This window comes from Sphaeramia orbicularis, chromosome 17, assembly GCF_902148855.1.
Source record: "Sphaeramia orbicularis chromosome 17, fSphaOr1.1, whole genome shotgun sequence".
Taxonomy (NCBI): Eukaryota; Metazoa; Chordata; class Actinopteri; order Kurtiformes; family Apogonidae; genus Sphaeramia; species Sphaeramia orbicularis.
The window spans coordinates 20,565,647-20,585,417 of NC_043973.1; the positions used below are offsets into that span (position 1 = coordinate 20,565,647).

The 19,771-nt window shown below is 38.7% G+C and overlaps 1 protein-coding gene across 1 annotated transcript; it reads right to left on the bottom strand.

The window, feature by feature from the left end:
- Positions 1–18,011, bottom strand: cbarpa (CACN subunit beta associated regulatory protein a). Its single transcript, XM_030159804.1, has 11 exons — positions 17,916–18,011; positions 17,480–17,663; positions 11,030–11,101; positions 6,956–7,101; positions 6,676–6,737; positions 6,410–6,572; positions 6,148–6,328; positions 5,923–6,063; positions 5,117–5,315; positions 3,792–3,993; positions 1–3,695 (listed from the first exon to the last, which is right to left on the bottom strand). Exons 3-11 carry the CDS (start codon positions 11,075–11,077, stop codon positions 1,862–1,864), a joined length of 2,976 nt encoding a protein of 991 aa, XP_030015664.1. The 5' UTR covers positions 11,078–11,101; positions 17,480–17,663; positions 17,916–18,011; the 3' UTR covers positions 1–1,861.
- Positions 18,012–19,771: the final 1,760 nt, after the last annotated feature.

Here is a 19,771-nt window from a genome sequence, read left to right on the forward strand (position 1 = left end):
AGTTTTTATCTTTTTTTATTCACAAAAAAATGTTTAGTTCAAAATGAGCCTCAGTTGGTCCCACAAATTCTAGCCTCCATTACGGCTGCAAGATATTTTCTGCACTAGTCGATTTTCTATAGAGCAGATGGTTCACACATATGTGGACACAGAGTTTTATAAGATAAACACACTGCAGCTCAGACTTGTAAGCTGTACTCAGCAGGCATACTGTACCTACCATCACTTTCCCAAGTGCATTCTCCACGCATTAAAACATGCAGCAATGCTCTCACATTAAAAGAGATGCAATTTGACAGAAACGCAGACAATAATTACAATTGACCTTTCTAATGGAAGAGATGCAGTGGAAGGAAACCTGTTCAGCCTGTGGATCTCATGACACGTAAAAAACCTGAAATCATCCAAGTGTTTAACCCTGACATAAAATAAGTACAATATCGACAAAATATTAAAGGATAATGCTGGTAACATTTTATATTTTTCTTCATTTTTGTATTGCTGTCAGCCATAGATTGATATTTAAATGCAGATGGAATTGTGGATGCATGGTAGCATTTTTAAGTGGTTTATTTCCTGAAACAACTGGGTGCTAAGGTTTGCTGCAAATGTTATTAACAGTAAATGTACAGGATTGCAGAGTATCAGCTGTTGTATTTCCACTAGCAAGGAAAAGTGAGAAGACTGGCTTAGTTTTTTTTCCAGCAAAAATCAAGGTTTATTGCAGAGAAGAAATAGTAAAAATCTTAGAGTGAATTAACATCTTACTCTTAAATGGTGCTTTGTTCACGGAATTTTTTTTAACCATAAAGAAAATACAAAACATCACCTGCATTATCCTCAGTAAAACAGTTACTGTACTGTAGATCTCATTATGCAGGGTTTTAGGAGCCATTGCTATCCAGTTTCAACCTCCACTTTCACAGTCTGTCACTGGAACATCTGTCAAAACGCCCGAGAGGCTCCAGTGTCAGTCATCCGTCACATCTCCCCTTCAGCACAGTCCCTGTAATGATACAACGCTCAAGCCAGCGGAAGCTCCTGGATACCACCTCCTTAATTACATGCACAACCAGGACCGATGACTAACACCATCTTACAAAAAAAAGATGCAGAATGACTAGAAAAGTTCTTTATGCACATATTTTCTTCACTGTGTTGGCTGTATGTTTATATAGGATTTTTTTTTTTTTTTACCTTCATGGTATGATGTGTGTACCCTCGGGACAGTCTGATTAGATGTTAAAGACAGATAAGATGCTTTTTTTTTTTTTTACATGGTCAGCAGTCAAACAGACACCACAAGCTCTCACATAAACATTTACCCTGATGATGATCGAGACAAGAAGGACACTTAAGGAAGATTATGGTTTTAAATGAGAGAAATGAGTGTCAGAAGCTCTGTCATTATCTTTCTTCCCATCAAAGTGCTTTTTGTTTTAAAGTTAAAACTGTACAGTATTCACATCCACATTATTTAGACATACAGTAGCATGCTGGGATTTCACAGTAAATTCTGAAAAGATGGTTTGTTTTTTTGTTTTTTATAAAGATGGTAAGCAAAATATGGATCTAGCTATTTTATGAGTGCATTTAAGAGAAAGAATAACTAAAAGGGACATCACATGTCACAGCACATGGCGTCACAGTGGAAATTAAGGTCTGAATCATAATGACTGCGGTTAAAGGAATGTCTGGTGGTGCATTTGTTATCAGACCACATTTGTGAATCTAAATATTTGTCCAAACATAAGATCATATCTCATACACAATGGTATTTGTGTTATAAGACCACTCAAGTTAAATCAACAGATGATGGATTTGAAAGAAAGTTAACAAACAGGATGGGATTGCTATGAGATTATATGGGGCTGAAGCCAGGTGAGGCAGTGTGAGACACTTTGATGGCACACTCTGTTCCTCCCTGGCCGAGTTTCTCTGCACTCCGCAGGCTGCCATAGAGCCTCTCCTCCACTGACACGACCAGCTTGTCCGTCAGGCTGCTCTGTGCCTCTGATAGCATAGCCTGACTGCTGTTGTTGTTCCTGTTGTCAACTCTGGGATCCATGTAGCTTGTCTGTGCAGTCACAGTGGTCAAAGACTGGATGGTTGTGCTTTCTGTGTCCTGGTTTGTAGAGACTTGGCAGCCGTCATCCTCAGTAGTCGACTCTGCACAGCCAGAGCCACTCTTTGTTGCATCAGCGCCTTCAGAGGTTGTGTTGGCTTCCCCTGCAGCTCCCTCACTTGCTGGATCTTTGTTCTCTGTGCTCTCTTTTGCTGCTTCCTCACAAGCTGCAACCTCACTGGCTTCTTCATCTGCAGCACTCGCTATGCGTGACAGTGTGCTGTGATATCTGGTGTCAAGAGGGTAACCAGCACTGTCGCCTCGCCTCAGTGGAGTGAACCGCTGCCTCTCCAAAGATGGAGAGTACCTGCCACCACTGCTCGACCCTGGGTCACTGTATTGCTTGTGTCTCTGCCACTGCTTCCGGAGGTGAACTCTGGATCGACGTCTGGAGCGCAGTGGAGAGTCCTGCTGGTCAAACCGTGGATCATGACGGAGGAACTCGTTGAAAAGGGCGTCTGTTTTCTCATCAATGCTGTAGTCACGGCGGCGGAGGCGAGGCCGGTGTGGACTAGAGGGCTGTGACACTGGTTTCATCAAGGGAGACATCAGCTGTGGTTGTGATTCTGGAGATTTTTGAGTATGAAGAGATTTCAGAAGCTGATATGGTTCTTGAAGTGTAAGAGTCTGGGTCTCCTGTACTTTCTCCTGTGTCTCAGTACTGTCAGTCATGTCATCCTCAAGCTCCTCTTGAAGCAGCCTGGCCTCCACACTCTCACACACTGAGCCTTTCCTCCCAGAGTTGGTGAAAAATAGTCTCCTCTCAGACGCCGTCTTCCCCCGAGGGGCTCCAGTGTTCCCAAAAAGCCGCATGTCCTCCGGGGCCCTGGACGGTGCTTCAATGGAGGCATAGCCACTGTCCATCTGAAGAAGCTTCCTGTTTCCTGCCTCACCATCTCCTCCAGCTCCACTCACTGATTCACTGTCTCCACCTGACGCCCCTCTCATCCCACCCTCCAACGCCTCCCCTTCCCCTTCTCCCTCAGGCTCATCATCTAGGTCTTGGGACAAGCAGCTGTCCAAACCAGAGCGAGCTCCTGCACCAAAAGATGAAACGCTGTCAGCATCGCTCCGTATAGACTCTCGATCAGTGCTGCTCTGGTCTGAGGAGGCGTATTGCTCTAAAGAGGCTCGCAAGCTCCAAATGTCTCTGTAGAGAGATGGAGGGGCTTCAGAGCTCTCCTGACGCATCATGAAAGAAAGAGATGAACCAGAGTCGGCCCTTTGTCTCGCCTCAGCACCCAACACCACATCATCTCCATCATCCACCTCTGTCTCTTTCTTTCCCACAACTGGTGGCACTGTCTTTGTGTCTTTCCTCACCACATCCTCAAACCTTTCCTGAATGGTAGCTTCTTGTCGCACTCCAAATAAGTCATCGTCTTCTATCGATTCTTCTCTGACTCCTGCTGATCCTGTACTTATGGCTTCCTGTAATTTACTTTCTGCTCCTGTTTCTTTGCCTGTGGCCTCCTCTTGCCTAAAGGCAAAAGGATCATCTGTTGGCAAACATGGCCCTTCTCTAGAGCTGCCACTGCCACCTACCTCCACCATGGCCTCCAGTTTTAGCCTGCACAGATGGAGAAACAGTCAGTTAATTAATTACAATTATGAACATTTCTAGTAGTCCAAGGCTTGGGATTTCGCCTCGTGGAAAGGGATGTACCTGCTAAAGAAGACTGATGTGGGTGCAGTGGCTGGGTGAGAAAGACACTCGGCAGACAGAGACTGGAGTCCAGTGGCCTGGATGGGAGTGTGTGGGATGGATTCAATGATGTCATCTCTAAGGGGAGAAGAGTCATCTTCTGTGTGATCTGTGGTTTCACTCGCTGCTCTTTGTCTCTGGAAGGGCCTTCTTTTAGGCGATCCTGACAGAAATTTTGACAGAAAACGAACACATTATTACTTGATGCTGTCACATTTGTACTAACAGCAACTTATTACTTTGCTTTTGGTAAAGCTGGGCATAAGTAAAGGTGGAGTAAGCAATTCTAATTCAATGCACCTTTTGTCAAGTTCAGAAAATATATTGGGTTTTTTTGCATGTGGGCTGAAAAGAAACTCAGTGCACGTGGACATACTAGGATTAGGACTACCTACTTCCTATCTAGATTCAAAGGTGTTTTTGGGGTCCCTGTGAGAACAAAAACTCTTTGGAAAAAGTTTGACTATTTCCAATGAGAAGTAGTTGGATGGAAGTATATGGGAGGCACTTTTATAAGTCCACATTTAGCAGCCTTTACAAAAAGTTGGTCTTTGAAATTCTTCCATGTTGGCATCAAATGGGTACTGTTGCCCGTTGACATGTACCCCTGGTAAAGACGGAGAAAGCAAAATAATGTGATTGATTCACACATCACTATTCCAGACGAGAATGGATATGTGCTTGTGCACAGGACATGGAGTTTAACAGGACTCCCATGGCCATGAAAAAACAGGAAAATTTATAGAATTAAAAAATAAAATTTTCACGGCCTGAAAAAGTCATGAAATTATTTAAAATCAGGGAAAATTTGGGAAATGTCATAAGAACTACCCAAGTAGTTCCCTTGTCCTGATGGGGATTTCTTTTATAAATCCACAGTCATACATTCCAATCAGAGACCCTGTAGGGGTTTGCATCTTTGAGTATCTATCCATAGATTGGAAGACACACTCAGGGTTTTCTTTAATTTTGTGGATTTTTAGGTGCTAAAAAGGGTCTTAATTGTTGCTGTTTAATTTTCATGTAATAATTAAAGGCTGCTTCTGTTCAGGTACTTAAAGGTTGTGAAGGGTCATGGAAATTATACTAAAGGCCCTTGAGAAGTAATGGAAAAGTTTTAAAGTTGCGATGATTCAGATTTTAATTTGAGGGCAAAGCTTTTGAAGGAGTGATAATGAAGAGGAGTTGTGTGTTTGAGTTCGTGCATGAACAGTCTTTATTAAGAATCACTCACTCCACCTTACCAGATTAAATCCTATTCATCTATTTAGGACAAACATCCAGACCTTTGGCATCCAGGCTGGCAGCCCTGTGGCTGCTGTCAAACTTCCACCTCTTAAAATACGGCCCTGCTCCCTCCAGACTAGCGTGGCGCCGCAGTTTAGAGAAGAAATGCAGAACTGAAGTTTGGCCCGAAGCTGGAATCAAGTCTCCTCTCATCCCCCTTTCACTGTCTGCCTCTCCCCTGTCCCCGATAGTCTCCATCTGACAGAAGGGATGAAGAGAGAGGAAGATGGAGGCAGGTGATGAGACATTAAGGGAGGATGGAGGCAGAGGAGCTGAGATGAATTGTGACGGGCAGAGGCAAAGCCCTTAGGGGACAGCCGTTTGTCATATTGTCATTGAGTTGCAGTGATGACTGATGTCACGGTGCATCAGTGGGTTTAAGCCTGTGGCAGCTGCTTTTCACAGTTCTGTTTGTGTGTGATACAAGTGGATCAATCTGCACTGCAAAACTCTATCTGTGCAAATGTATTTCTAACCAAAGTCTGTATTTTATTCTTAAAACAAGTAGCAGTTGGCAGATCTGAAGGAATTAGTTTCTTTTTATCTTTTCCAAAGTACTTTAACTGTGAGAATGAATGCCTGCCATAATTTATTCTGTTCATTCAGGCGTTCCTGAGGGTCTGACCCTGGGAAGCTGTAGTTTCATTAGTGGTCTTATAAAATGTTAGTCTATTTCTAGCAAATGTCTACCAATGACAGCTCTATACAGCACTGAACTGAAAAAGTTTTAATATATTTACTTGGTTTATATAACAGTTCATAACTCTCAATAAGAAGTAAAAAACAAATAAACAAAAAAACGTACTGTCTGCGACCGCGTGTGCAGTGGTCTCATCACTGAAGAAGCCGGTCTGTGGCCCTGGTCCAGGATGATGGAGTGGTGTGGGTCTCCAGGCAGACCTCCTACCCAGTCCAGAGGATCAGCAAGAACTCTCCTCTCAGTCGGCTGGAAAGAAAGTCAGCACAGGTTAACAAAAACAAACACAGTTTCTATTTTCAAATTCAGTAAAATCCCATCCACTGTTGTTACCTGATAGATGCTGAGGGGCAGTTTGGAAGCTGGAGTTTCATTAATGTTCACTGTGCTGCTTTCATTTGAGTCACACTCCATGATAGTGAGGATCTTCAGGTCACATGGGGCTGGAGGGAGGTGCAGGTGGGTCAGCCGGGCCTTTTTCAAGTGGTGGAAGTCTCCTTCAGTGAGAGTGTATCTGAGGAACATCAATCAGTAAACATTAGCATCCTATTTTTGAAATAAGACAAACATTCATGTGGTCTCAGTTGAACAGAACCTTCGTCCTTTGTCCTGTGTCGTCTTCTCCTGTTCATAAAGTGCAGATTCATTAAAGGAGACTCTGCGGCCAGTGGACCCAGTGGAGACAAATCGCTCCGACTCTCCATCGTGACAGCTTGAAGCTGAAAGAGCGTCTGATTCATCCAGACGAATGGTGATTTCTGAGTAACAAAGAAGACAAGGACAAGCCAAGGGAGAGGAATGAAGGGCTTAGTGATGACTGTGGACCAGAATATATGTGTGTGGACTTAAAAAAGTTCTCACCTTGGGTGGGCTGAGAATCCTCAGCATAAGTGGTGTTTGTCTTTTCAGGGTCATCGCTCGCTCTGTGAAAAGGAAAATGAGTTTTACTTTTTTATGCGCTGAGTAATTCACAGAAACAAAAGTGCCTCATCACATCACAGCTTTCAATGTCATGTACAGCTTTAATCAACTGTAGCCATAATATCATCACCACTGCAGGGCTACTGTTAACCCTGGGTGCTTGTAGATGAGCCTGACCTGCCACAGGGTGACAGTGTGTCACCCAGTGGGTTGCACCCACCTGGAGTAGCGCCGCCCACCCATGCAGCAGCGGTGACAGAAGAGGAGCAGTAGGGAGAGCAGGACCAGCATCCCCCCAGCAAAAACACTCAGCAGCACCAACAGCAACACATAGTTGTCCACTTGGCCCGCAGACACAGGCACATCCTGACAGGGTGAAACCAAGACAATGCTCTCAAATCTCATTCAGTCACACACGGACAGAAAACATAGTACAACAGGGGCAGATCTAGAAAATTCTACATGCAGTGGTGAAACAGGCAAGACGTCTCTGCAGGGTGGCATGTGAGGATGTTACTCATGAATCCCATAATATAGTCCGTATTTAAATGGATTCAAGACCCACAAAAATAGTTTTAAAGTATTTATTGTCATATAATGCCTTGTGTCAACACACCTAATTGTTCCTACTGCACAACAGGAACAAGACCAGTGTTCAAAAGCATTAAAATCAAAATGTAAATATTACACTATAAAAAGTTCAGCTCTGTGAATAATTACAATAATTTACAGTGAAGTACAAGAATAAAACACATTTTATACAGTTTTTGGTCAAATAATTGCTTGTTTCAGTGCTTTTAGGAGCTTGTGGACATTGTGTCAGTTTGTTGTTAGATCCATCCCTGTAGTACAAACAGACATCTATTACATAAAACCACTAAATACAAAGTACAAAAAACAGCTATTATCATCAAATTAAGGTGTTGTACTGTAACATCTTTGAATAGGTTATATATCTGCAAAAATGACCACTTTATTATAGAAGATAATTACAAGGAAATAAAAATAAACTCATCAAAATGTGAGTTCTTTATTTAACCATATTAATACTAAACAGACAGTGTGTAGATATGTAAAGATACTTCCTTCAAATTATTTGCTCATTAATTTGATTGCAGTGACAACTATTTCTATGAGTATATGTTAGATTTAGTTATCATTGGGGTTTCAATGTAAAGTTAAATCCAGCAGGTTCAGCGCACACATACTAATGATGAAATTTAGCTCAGAGAGAGAGAGATTGATTAGTAAAAGTATTTGGATCAGACCTTCAGCACTTAGGTTTCTAAAACTTAATAGAAGTTTACAGAAGTTTTGGATAAAGGGAAGTTTGTTACAAAACGTCCACTTTCATATGCAAGAACACTAAAGCATTCTCGAGGTCACAAGTTTCCATTCTATGTTAATAAAACCATCATCAGATAGCCTCTTTGGAATCATGTGTTTTAATAATTACTGCAATTTGTCTCAATAAATAATTGAGAGACTTTTTGAGTTACATTTACAAGGTAAAATAGTTGACAGGTATAGTTCACATTTTTGCTGTTTCAGGCCTAAAATCAACATAACCATAACACCACATGGCATTTTTACAGAAAGATTCTTCTAAATATCATATATACAATTGAGTAAAATTGAAATTGAAAATTATTTATAAAGATATTGTGGTAACACTGTTGACATGAGAGTGTGGTAAATACACACTTGACTCACACAGTATTTTATATTAAATAACTAAGAAAGATGAGAAAGAACATATCTTGGAGTCTTGCCAGTGTTTTCTTCTGGGGGAAATGACATCATGTGGAGCAGGTCATGTGATTTGGAATTAACACACTTCCTCGAGAGCTGTTTTCGTAATTGGTAACTTAGTTGAAAGTGATTTCTTGGTCACAAATACAATTTGTTATTTTCCATATAAAGTTTAATATATTGCCAAAAAAGAAATATCTGTTATCATTAGCTCAACTGAATAAAAAGAACACAATCAAAACAATTTTTGAATAAGCTCATTTTAATATTGTTTAGCTAATTAGAAGGTCGTTATTAAATTCGGATGGTTTAGTTGACATTTTAGTATGTCTAGTAATTTATTATTTATTTATTTATTCATTAACAAGTGATTGTTTCCGTAATTAAATAATTATGAAAATTTTAAAGACATGATTATAATGAAGATAAAAAACTTTTTTTTTTTTACTTTTAATAAAGATGTACCCAAGATATATCCCATGGACTTCAAAAGTCCCTCAATCATATATTGACCCATTTACTGTCTACTGTCCCATGGGAGCATTAAACCAGAATACTAAAACAAAAAGTCTACTGAGCAATAGCAACACCCTTTGAGTCAAGAAACACCACACAATAATATACAAGTAAAGGTTTATGACACAACATTCCTCTTATCATCATGAATCAGCTTTTCATAGTCAGTTATTGGCAGGAAATATGGGCTGTATCACCACAAGTATCCACCTTTAAAACCTACATCAGCCAAACCCCGGTACACACTCTGTCATTGTTTAGGTTACACAACATCAATTTCATTTCCATTTCTTGTGTATCCCCATTATTCATCTCTTTAATAGCACAATAGAGCAGAGGCTTACATATCTGTGTTGTCATGTTTGCTCCTGCGAGGAGGGGGTTTGTGGGCCTGTCATGCTGGGACAGTGATTGATTCTTCTCCCTTTGAGTTTTGCAGCTATGAGGAATTTCTTTGTGGCATTATACTGTCAGCTTAGTACGGCAATATTTAATAAGGAGTGGAATTAACACCTAAAGATTCTCCTAAGTCCTTGTCTCCTCACAGTGATCCTTATCCACACAGTCACAAGTGCACACATATGCACACAAGCTCGTATACATCTTCCCTGCTCGTGCACGCACAGCACACAATACACAATTGCTCTCCTCCCTACTCTCTCTGATTAATACTCTTAGTCTTGGCTGAGTGAGCCTGGGGATGCTAATCGAAACGTCAGCGAGACCCTTAATTCAATTTCCCAGCTCTTCTCAATGAGGGGGAAATGAGGCCTCCACAGGCTAAAAATGGAAATCGGAGGAGGAGGTGGAGGAGGAGGAGGATGCAGATGCACATGAGCAATCCCCACACCAGACTTTCCTGGCTATCTTCTGATGACAGTTTCAAAGGAGAGTGGAAATAATTGTGGGGCTTTACAGTCACAAATAGACTACTCATGTACCGTAACATTTGACCATTTAAATGTGAAAGGTTGAGGCCAGCGCTGAGTGAAACCAGACTCAGATAAAACGGCGAGCTCCTCACAGGCCGCACGCTGACCTTTAGATGACAACAGAAACCTAAAGCCAGCTGCAGACTGAACATACACACCGGCTTTTAGCTTTCACTATGAAGCATATGGGTATGAAGCATCAGTGGGTCTGTGGCAACCTCAATCACAAACTCAATCAAACAGTGAAACAGGGACACTAGAGTGCACTCAGATACTGAACTGAAAAAGCAGCCATTGTCTGCTCATACTGTAACCAAAGGAAGATGACGATTATGTGCATTAGAGGAGATGAAAACACTTTTTTTTCTGTTCCATTCAATCCCAGTTCCTGCTGCAGGCTGTGACATGCTACAATGAACTCTCCATTTTCTGATTTTCTAGATGCTATAGTGGCCTACATTCAACTTGAGGTCTTCAGGGATACAAATATTTTTTTTGAACTGTTGAATATGTCTATGTCTATTCAGTAACAACTCCATCACAGTATAGCACCTTGATACATACACACAGGGAATCTGTAGCTTATTGAAATCGGCTGTTTTTACAAGCTCAGCCAAATGGGTAGAACAACACAATCAATCAGCTCAAACAGTGAAGCCTCGTGCGAGTCTTCATGCCATGTTTGTAACACAGACTGTGGAGACAATAACAGTCAGCGCTCTGTCCACAGAGACAGCTTAAACTGTCCGATCATCACTGCCCCTGGCTCAGTTTCCACCCGTCCTCCAGGGACTACAAAGCCAGCTGCACACTCTGTCCTGTTTTTTTTTTTTTTTTTTTGAATGAAATCCTCTTTCGATACAGATCAAGCTGTCCTTCGCTCCTGTTCCACACTGGGACATAATACCTGATACTGGACCGCTGCAGTGTTAACTCAGCTTGTCCTTTTTACCACCTGTGGGTCGCTGCTTTGGTAGAGGTGCAATTTAATCTGTAAAGTGTTTGTACACCGGATGGGAGCTGATGAAAAGGTGTGGACTGTATGTGCTGACAGTGTTGGACGGACAGGGAGGGGTGGATGCAGTAATACTCACAGTGGAGTTCTCTGTCAGACTTGTCAGAACAGGCAAATCATTGCTCATGGTCCAAGTCAACGTCAGTGAACCCTGTAAAGAATGGAAAACTAAAAAAAGTCAGACTTGCCAGTTCTTCAATGGCCAGCAAACAGAAATATTCAATATCTTATCCAAATTAAACCTTAAAATTCCCTTTTTATTTTTGAGCCCATATATAAATGTAATGCTGTAGTATAACTCCTAGTGCAGTACACAATACAGTGAGTGCAAATCCTGCTTATTATATATGGGTGCTTCAATGAAACTGGTCCCTAAAAACAGGAGGGGCTAAAAATTCAAACCAGATGTAGACCAATGTTATGAAGCAAGTTTGGAAGCACTTTGGGTCACACAACAATTTTTTTAAAATTATTTTTATACAAAAATCCACATGTAACATGGTAAAAAGGACATAAAAATTCCATGTTACTATTTTTTAAAAATATCTTTTTATTGTCTCACAGGTACACTTTGGGAATCTAACTAATTATGCAAGGCAGAGTGTTTCACAAAAATGACCGCTGTTGCAAAATCACTTGCGATTTATATTCATTTAAATGGGCAGGTTCTGCATGTAACTCCAGTGGATATGATGGGTTACACACGAAACCTGGAACGAGACTACTGATTCATGAAAAACCCACATGTATGGATTAGAAAAACCACTATATAGGATTGTCAAATTTAACACAACGTCTTTATTTATAGAGTTATATAAGACCATTTCAAGTGATGATTTCAAGATCAAATGTAATGACATCTAGGTAGCTTTTCATGTCTCAATTTTGGTCCTATTTTTGGCTCCAATATTTTATTAGAAATTAATTAATTTTGAGATGGCTCAGAGCAAGAGTATAATTTTTTTGCATTTATCTGATGTCCTCATTAGGTACATCCTGGGGGAAATACGTCTAAATTTCTCTTTTATTATTGGGTCTAAAAAGCTGGCAAAGCAGGTATCAAAATGAACCCAGTTTCGTGGAAGCACCCAGATGCTTTCAACAAATCAATAAAGTTTGAGACACCTCCACAGGGTCTGAACAAAGCACAACCTTGTATTTTTATGTCAAATTTGTCCGTTATACAAAAGGCATGGTGTAATCTAAATATTTCGCCGCAAAAGTGGTTTATTTGGATGAATTGGGATCCTCCCCCAAAACCCAAAATAATGAAAATCTTAGATTGTACAACGGTGGCAGCGTCTACTTTATCATGTGTATTTTCTGGGAATATAACCAGAAACTCATCAAGGAAAGAATATCAGCAGTACTCTGAAAGTCATGCAATTAACCCTTTCATGCATACTGGTCACTACAGCGGACAGTTATTCTACAGCTGTTCTCTTGTATATTCATGAATTTTGTTATTTTAGTTTCATATCAGCCAACACAATACACAATACGCTGCAATTGATAACATTACTGTAACTTGGCTGTTCTTGATGAACCAGATCTAACATGTTTGAGTGTAAATCAATTCCTTGTTATCGTTATTAGACTGTAATTAACAACAAAAGTTTTTGGGTTTTTTTTGGCATATTGTCTCCATGAAGTAACTAGTATTGGAGTTCACTACAAACAAAAAGTTAAGGATATTCCTTTTTTTTTTTTTTTTTGGCATTTTTGCCATTTGTAAATAAAATTATGTCTGGTCCTTAAAAAAATCTGTTTCAATTCAATTCACACACAAAAAAGTAAAAAGCATTGTGCAAAAATCCCCACTGAAAAAAAAAAAAAAAAAAAAAAAAAAATAGCCTCAGAAATTTTAAATATCCATAACTTTTTGTTTGTAGTGTATGTTAAAATGTGAGAAAACATCAAATTAGCAGCATTAAGTGTTTTGATTTCATAGTTTTCACACAGTATATCTGTAAATACAAGTTTCGTTACTTTAAAAATTAAACACATATTTTTGCAACTCCATGAAAAATAGCTTCATAAAAAAAATTAATCTAATTGTTTTTTAAATGCCTAAAGAGGAATAAGGAAAGAAATCTTGATTAACGTTCTCATAATTCATGCATGAAAGGGTTAAATATCCAATGAATAAAAGTGGAAGTGAATTGGGAATTAAAAATAGAACATATGTATGTCCTGTATATGCACAAATAAATCACTGTGTTAATGCTTTGTTCTAACTCAGGTGGACTGATCTCAAAAACTATCCCATTTAAGAATATTTTTACTCTGCTGAAGCTGTTGACAAGTTAAATAATATTCCTATATAGTGATCTTCATGTGTAAAATTACGTGTGGTGCAGATTTACATGCCGGCTTGTTACATAAGGCAAGCCTATTGTAGTTGTATGTTTTATAACTGAAAATTCTTCACAGAACACTCTTCTTCAGGCTGTGTTAATCTCTGTGAAATGACCTTTTCTGTTTGGATGTATATAAAAAGTTAGAGAAAGAGACAGAGAAAGGAAGAGGAGCTGAAAGGACATCATTATTTCCACAGCATGCAGCTTGTGTAACATCAGTCCCTGGTTGCATTCGTCATATATGCACCGAACACACTGCACATTGAATGCTGCACATTCCTTCACATGTGAGAGTCTTTGTTTTATGTAAAACCTCACATAAGCTCAAGGTAACAATGCAGAGGACACGTCTCTGAATATCAACAACATTCTCATGGTCACAGACGCTAAAATATTATCAGCAACAAAAAATGTTGAGGTCAGTAAGTAATTCATGACTGGGTGTTTTATTTTCTCTTCAATTTCTGAGCACATTCATTTAATTTCAAGGGCAAATTGTTAAAAAAAAAAAAAAAAAAATAGTGTTTAGAAAATGAAGTCGACATAATAGCCTCATTCAGTTGAGCTTTAACACATGTCTCCTCAAGGCCAGATGTGGTGAAAACATCTGTCTCCTCTTTGTCATAGAAAAATTCATATATCATCTCCAGCAAAGGAAATTAAAATCTAAAACAACTTAATATTATATTACATTTTCCTTTTTCTGTATCATTGCAGCTCGACAAAGTTATTACAGACACCAGTAATCAGAGTTATCAGTTAATTTATTATTTACCAAATAATAAATGGTGCATGTTCAGAGTCTAATGTATTTAGGCCAGATTCTATGCATCAGAACATATTATTATTATTATTATTATTATTATTATTAGTAGTAGTAGTAGTAGTAGTAGTAGTAGTAGTAGTAGTAGTAGTAGTAGTAATACTAATAATATTAACTCCACCCAGATGGTTATACAATTGCGCTCATTTTCTGGATTATCAGGACTGTCAAAAAAACTGCAGTGATTTTCATAAAACTTGGTGAAAGGGAAGAGTGTGGGTCAGAGGTGAATCCTGTAAATTTTGGAGCAGATTCATTAACCCATAAAAACCCAAATATCTCCTGGCAACCAAAACCATCTACTGATCTAAAATGTTTAATACCTGTTGATCCACTAATCCTATCAATACATGTAAATAACTGGTGTAAAATACAGTTTGTCATCAGATATGACCCATTTGGACGTTCAGAGGCTTCATAGTGAATGTGGAAACACCATCATCTTCTACAACATTAATTCACCAGTAAAACCTACATAGTTTGATAAATGACAATGGATGGAGATGTATTTTACATTCAGTTATTGATATCTTTGCTGAAAAAGTCACGTTTTGTTGAGTTTTCTCTGTTTTCGTTATAATAACCCTCAACTTTAATCTGAGCTTTTATGAACATCTACATGATCAGTAAATTAAATTCAGGAAAATACATAATTTTCACAGAAAAAAAAATACAGAGGATAATATTATAAATAAATGCTGATAAATCACTTAAGAGAAGTTAAATATAGAGAAAAAAATATTTTTGCCACAAAAATAACACTGGGTCTTTATGGGTTAAAATAACACAGAGGATGAAATCGGCTTTCACTCTGTACCGTAGTCGAATTTAGGAATTAGAATAGTTAACCCTCAAAAACCCAAACAGGCACTGGGCAACAAAAATCATGTACTGATCTAAAATGTTTAAGAACTTTTTGAACCATCATATCCTATTAATTGGCATAAAATGTCAGTTAAAATGCAGTTTTCAGCTTTTCAGTAGCATCAGTTGTGTTTTATTTAGAGGCTCTGTAGTGAAAATGGAAACACTGTCAGCATTGATGCACCAGTAAAACCCAAATAGCAGTGGTTGAAGACACTATGTACAGGTAGTGATATATTTTACTGAAAAAGTCATATTTCGCTTTAGTCTTTTCTGTTTAGATACTAACTTCTGAGCTTTTATGAACATCTACACGATCAGTAAATGAAATATAGGAAAATACCTGATCTGTATTGAAAAATGCCAAATGCATAGATTTTTTTTTTTTTAAATAAATGGGAATGGATCATTTAGGAAAAGTTAAATGTAGAGAAAACATCATTTAGAAGTTGCTACAAAAGGTCTACGTTTATAAGCGTTAAACGAACAAACAAAAAAAGCTGACCTTCAAGTGAAAGTGACAAACACTTACAACTAAAATCTCTGTTACCATGGCAACAGTCAGTTAACTAACCAGTATAAACATAGGGGCAGACTACATCAGCTGTGGTCTTACTACAGGGTTTGCATCCCACTCCAGGTCCTTGGTTTCATGTCATATGACACATTCTATCTAGTCTGTGATTGGTCATTAAACTTATCAACTCCAATTATTATTAAAACAAACTGATCAGTAGTAGTTTTATGTGTATGTGTTTAGTTTGGTTTTAAAGCCAGCAGTCTGTGATTTGGTCATCGCCATGTTGCCTTTTTTGGACATGGATGTGAGATCTGCCCCGTGATCCTACTGATAATAACTGAATTCAAAGATGGACCCCCAGATCACTTATTACAGCTTCTGAGCCTGGAAGAAAAAAAACCACTAACACAATATTATTAGAGAAGTTCTATATAAGTCTACAAAGCCATGCCTTTTTGGAGGCATTCATCATCTAGTGGCCGTCAGTAATATTACATTTTTTGATGCATTATCTGAGGTCTTTTCCACTTGGGGTTTGAAAGAGGTGGAATTTCAGCAGCTACTATGGGAAGGTTGAGAAGTTCACTTTCAATGAGCTGTCACTGCACCCATTTTTATTTCTTTTCTTTATTTTCTGTGACAAAGAGGAGGAAAACACAGGACTATTAACCCTTTTATGCATGAATTATGAGAACCTTAATCAAGATTTTTTTTTTTTTTTCCTGAGTGTTTTTATTCCTCTTTAGGCATAAAAAAAATAATGTGATTTATTTATTTATTTATTTTAATTTTTTTAAATCAACCTATTTTCATGGCGTTGCAAACATGTCCACTCAGCTGAACACCATGTGTTTAATTTTTGAATCTCAGAAACATGCATTTACTGATATACTGGGTGAAAACTATGAAATAAAAACATTTTTACCCTCCTGAGACCCAGCAATGCATTTTTGTCCTCTGTAGGGGACAAAAGTTTGACAGTTTTACTTGCTGTCCATTGCAAAGAACATTCCATTAAAAACAATAAATAAATAAAAATAATTTTAAAAAATGTATCTGGAAAAAAAAGGTTGCATTATACGGTTTCCAATCAAGTCAATTGTTTAATGGAAAAAAGCTAAAATTTTCATTTTCCTGGGTCTCAGGAGGTTAATGCTGCTAATCTGATGTTTTCTCACATTTGAACATACTATAATACTAGTTATTGCTCACTCAGATAATATGCAAAAAAAAAAAAAAGTTCTTGTTTAAAAAAAACAAAACTGTCGATTACAGTCTACTAACAATTAGTAATTGATTTAGATAAAAGAACAGGAAAGTTACAGGAATGTCAGTGTGTGGGATGGTGCATAAGTGTCCACTGTGTTGGCTGATATGGAACTAAAACAACAAAACCCCTGAATACACAAGAGAAAATCTATAGAATAACTGTCCACTGTAGTGACCACTACGCATGAAAGTGTTAGATATTAGTGGCTGTATACTGCTGAGAAACATTATACATTATTATTATTATTATTATTATTATTATTATTATTATTATTATTATTTTCTGTGTTTTTGACAGTGTGCTAAAACTGCGGTCACAGTTTCATGTTATTTTTTTTTTTTTTTAGGTCGGCTGATGGTAAATAACCAGAGAAAAACTGAAAACACTGACCCCGATTGACTAAATAATCCCGTGTGTGTGTGTGTGTGTGTGTGTGTGTGTGTGTGTGTGTGTGTGTGTGTGTGTGTGTGTGTGTGTGTGTGTGTGTAGGTGTGTGTGTGTGTGTGTTATTTCTCTGACACATCCTCTTGGTGTGATACGTAATAGACCACATACATGAGGCGGACAGACAGACAGGCGGCTCAGACAGACGGATAGACCTATCCTTTCTAGTTCATTCCAACATTATAGACATGATACTGGGGAGAGGAGGGGGGGGGGGTGTAATGCTCTCCAGATGTGCAGTATCTTACGGTCTATAGTGTCGGTGTTGAAGCAGCTTTCCTCCGCTCAGTGCAGGCGGACTACAGAGACCCTCTGCATCCAGCGGCGCTCAGCAGCATCAGCCTCAGCATCAGCACCAGCAGCATCTTCCTCTCTACTCCGAAAACTCGCCGATCGGGGCTGTCCCACATTTCTGCGTCGTCTGCTCTCAGCCTAAGGGGTAGTAAATCACGATCAGTCACACGGGAGCCTTCCACAGCCCCGGGACCGGACGCGGGATCTCTCTCGGTTCGTACGCGTCAATCATCTCTCACCAAAATCGGATGCTGCGATTATCTGGAGCCAGCTGTGTCACCTTTCTCACATCTTACATAATAAAATAGTATCACATCACAGTACGATCACCGCTGCGGGTCTCCGTGGTTCCGTGGGGGCCGTGAGAATGACAGAAAAGGACGGACTCACCCAGCAGTAGACTCCGGTTGAAGCGGTCCACAGGCAGCCTGCCCCGTCTGCATACTTTAATTTGGGCTTCAAATAAAGACTGTAGTTATGAATGAAACCACACGCGATAAGACACACCCACCGCCCGCTCACGACTCACCACGTGATCAGCGCGGATGATGATGATGATGATGGTGGTGATGATGTGAGATGGACGCGGATGTGGGAGACATCCCGTCCTCATTCATAGCAGATGTTGATGAATGGCACCGACTGTCAGAGCATTTATAGGTGTAGTTTTTGGGCGCTTTATTGACGGGGAAACTCTAAAGAAGTATTAAAATGCTGCCTTCAACTCTGTGCTGGTTCGTCTTTGTTACGAGTCAAGATGCACGGATGGCTGCTGTTCTGTATTCTCATGTTTCACCACCTGAGGGCAGTGTTGCACCAGTTAAGGCTCCAGTTAAGACAGGGGTGTCAAACTCATTTTAGTTTAGGGTCCACATACAGTCTAATAGGGCTGAAAGATATATCGTTATGGTATCGATATCTAGATATGAACATTCAAGATATTAATATCGAAAGTCAATGATATAAACGACATAGATATCCCCCGGGCTCGCCCTGCATGTACAGCTCTGGAAGTCACAACAAATTTCATTTATTCGTACTTTATGTTAATGTTGATGACTGGCAGTGAGTTCTTATAAATAGAACTGCACTTTCCACATTATTTTGTATTAGGATGTTTGTATTTTTCTGAAAAATGCTTGGTTTTCACCGAACCCGTAGTCATATCGTATCGTATCGATATCGAGATTTCTGGCATGAATATCGAGATATGAAATTTTGTCCATATCACTCAGCCCCACAGTCTAATATGATATAAAGTGGGCCAGACCAGCAAAATAATATAAATAATAGGATAAGAACTTATAAATAATGTCAACTCCAAAGTTTTTTTCTCTGTTTTTGGGTGAAAAAAAGTCAAATTTCGTAATGAAAATGTTTACATCTACGCACCGTACTTGAACATAACATGAACAAATATGAACAACCTGAAAATTCTTAAGAAAAATAAGCGCAATTTTAACAATATTACACCTTAGTTTATCATTTATACATGTGAATCACAACTTACAGGTCACAGTGGATCTACAAATACACAAAACATTTAGTAAGAGGCAGAATATTAGTACAATTCCACATACTTCTCTTAAGAAATTTCAGCTTATTCACATTTTTTGCAAAAGGCTAGTCTGTAAATGTAAACATTTTTGTGTAATTTTACTTTTTTTTTACACTACAACAAAGAGAAAAAATTGTAGTTTTCATTATTTATAGGTTTTTATGATAGTATTTTACTGATCTGACCCACTTGAGATTAAATTGATCTAAAATGATTTTAACATCCTTGATTGTTAATATCGTCAGTGTAATTTCTGCATTTCACAAATTCATCCCAGGGGCCAGATTGGACCCTTTGGTGGGCTGGTTTTGGCCCCCGGGCCGCATGGTTGACACCTGTGAGTTAAGAGTTTCATGTAATATTTAGTTTTCAGATAGTTACAAGTGTAGACTTTCAGTGGTTCATAGTAAAGAAGCCATCAACAAAAAGAGAAAAGTAGGCTGTAATTTTACTCAGTTTTATCCAAATTATAACAGAGGAATGCAGGGACTGTTTTTAAAAACAGTGGTGTAAGAGTAAAAAAATTGTAAAAAAAAATAAAAAATAAAATAATAATAATAATAATAATAATAATAATAATAATAATAATAATAATTTTAGTCTCTAATAAAGAAAAATTAAGTCAAAACACAGGGTGGCTGTAGTTTCCAACATACAGTCTTTCTTTTGAAATCTGAGAATTAATGAG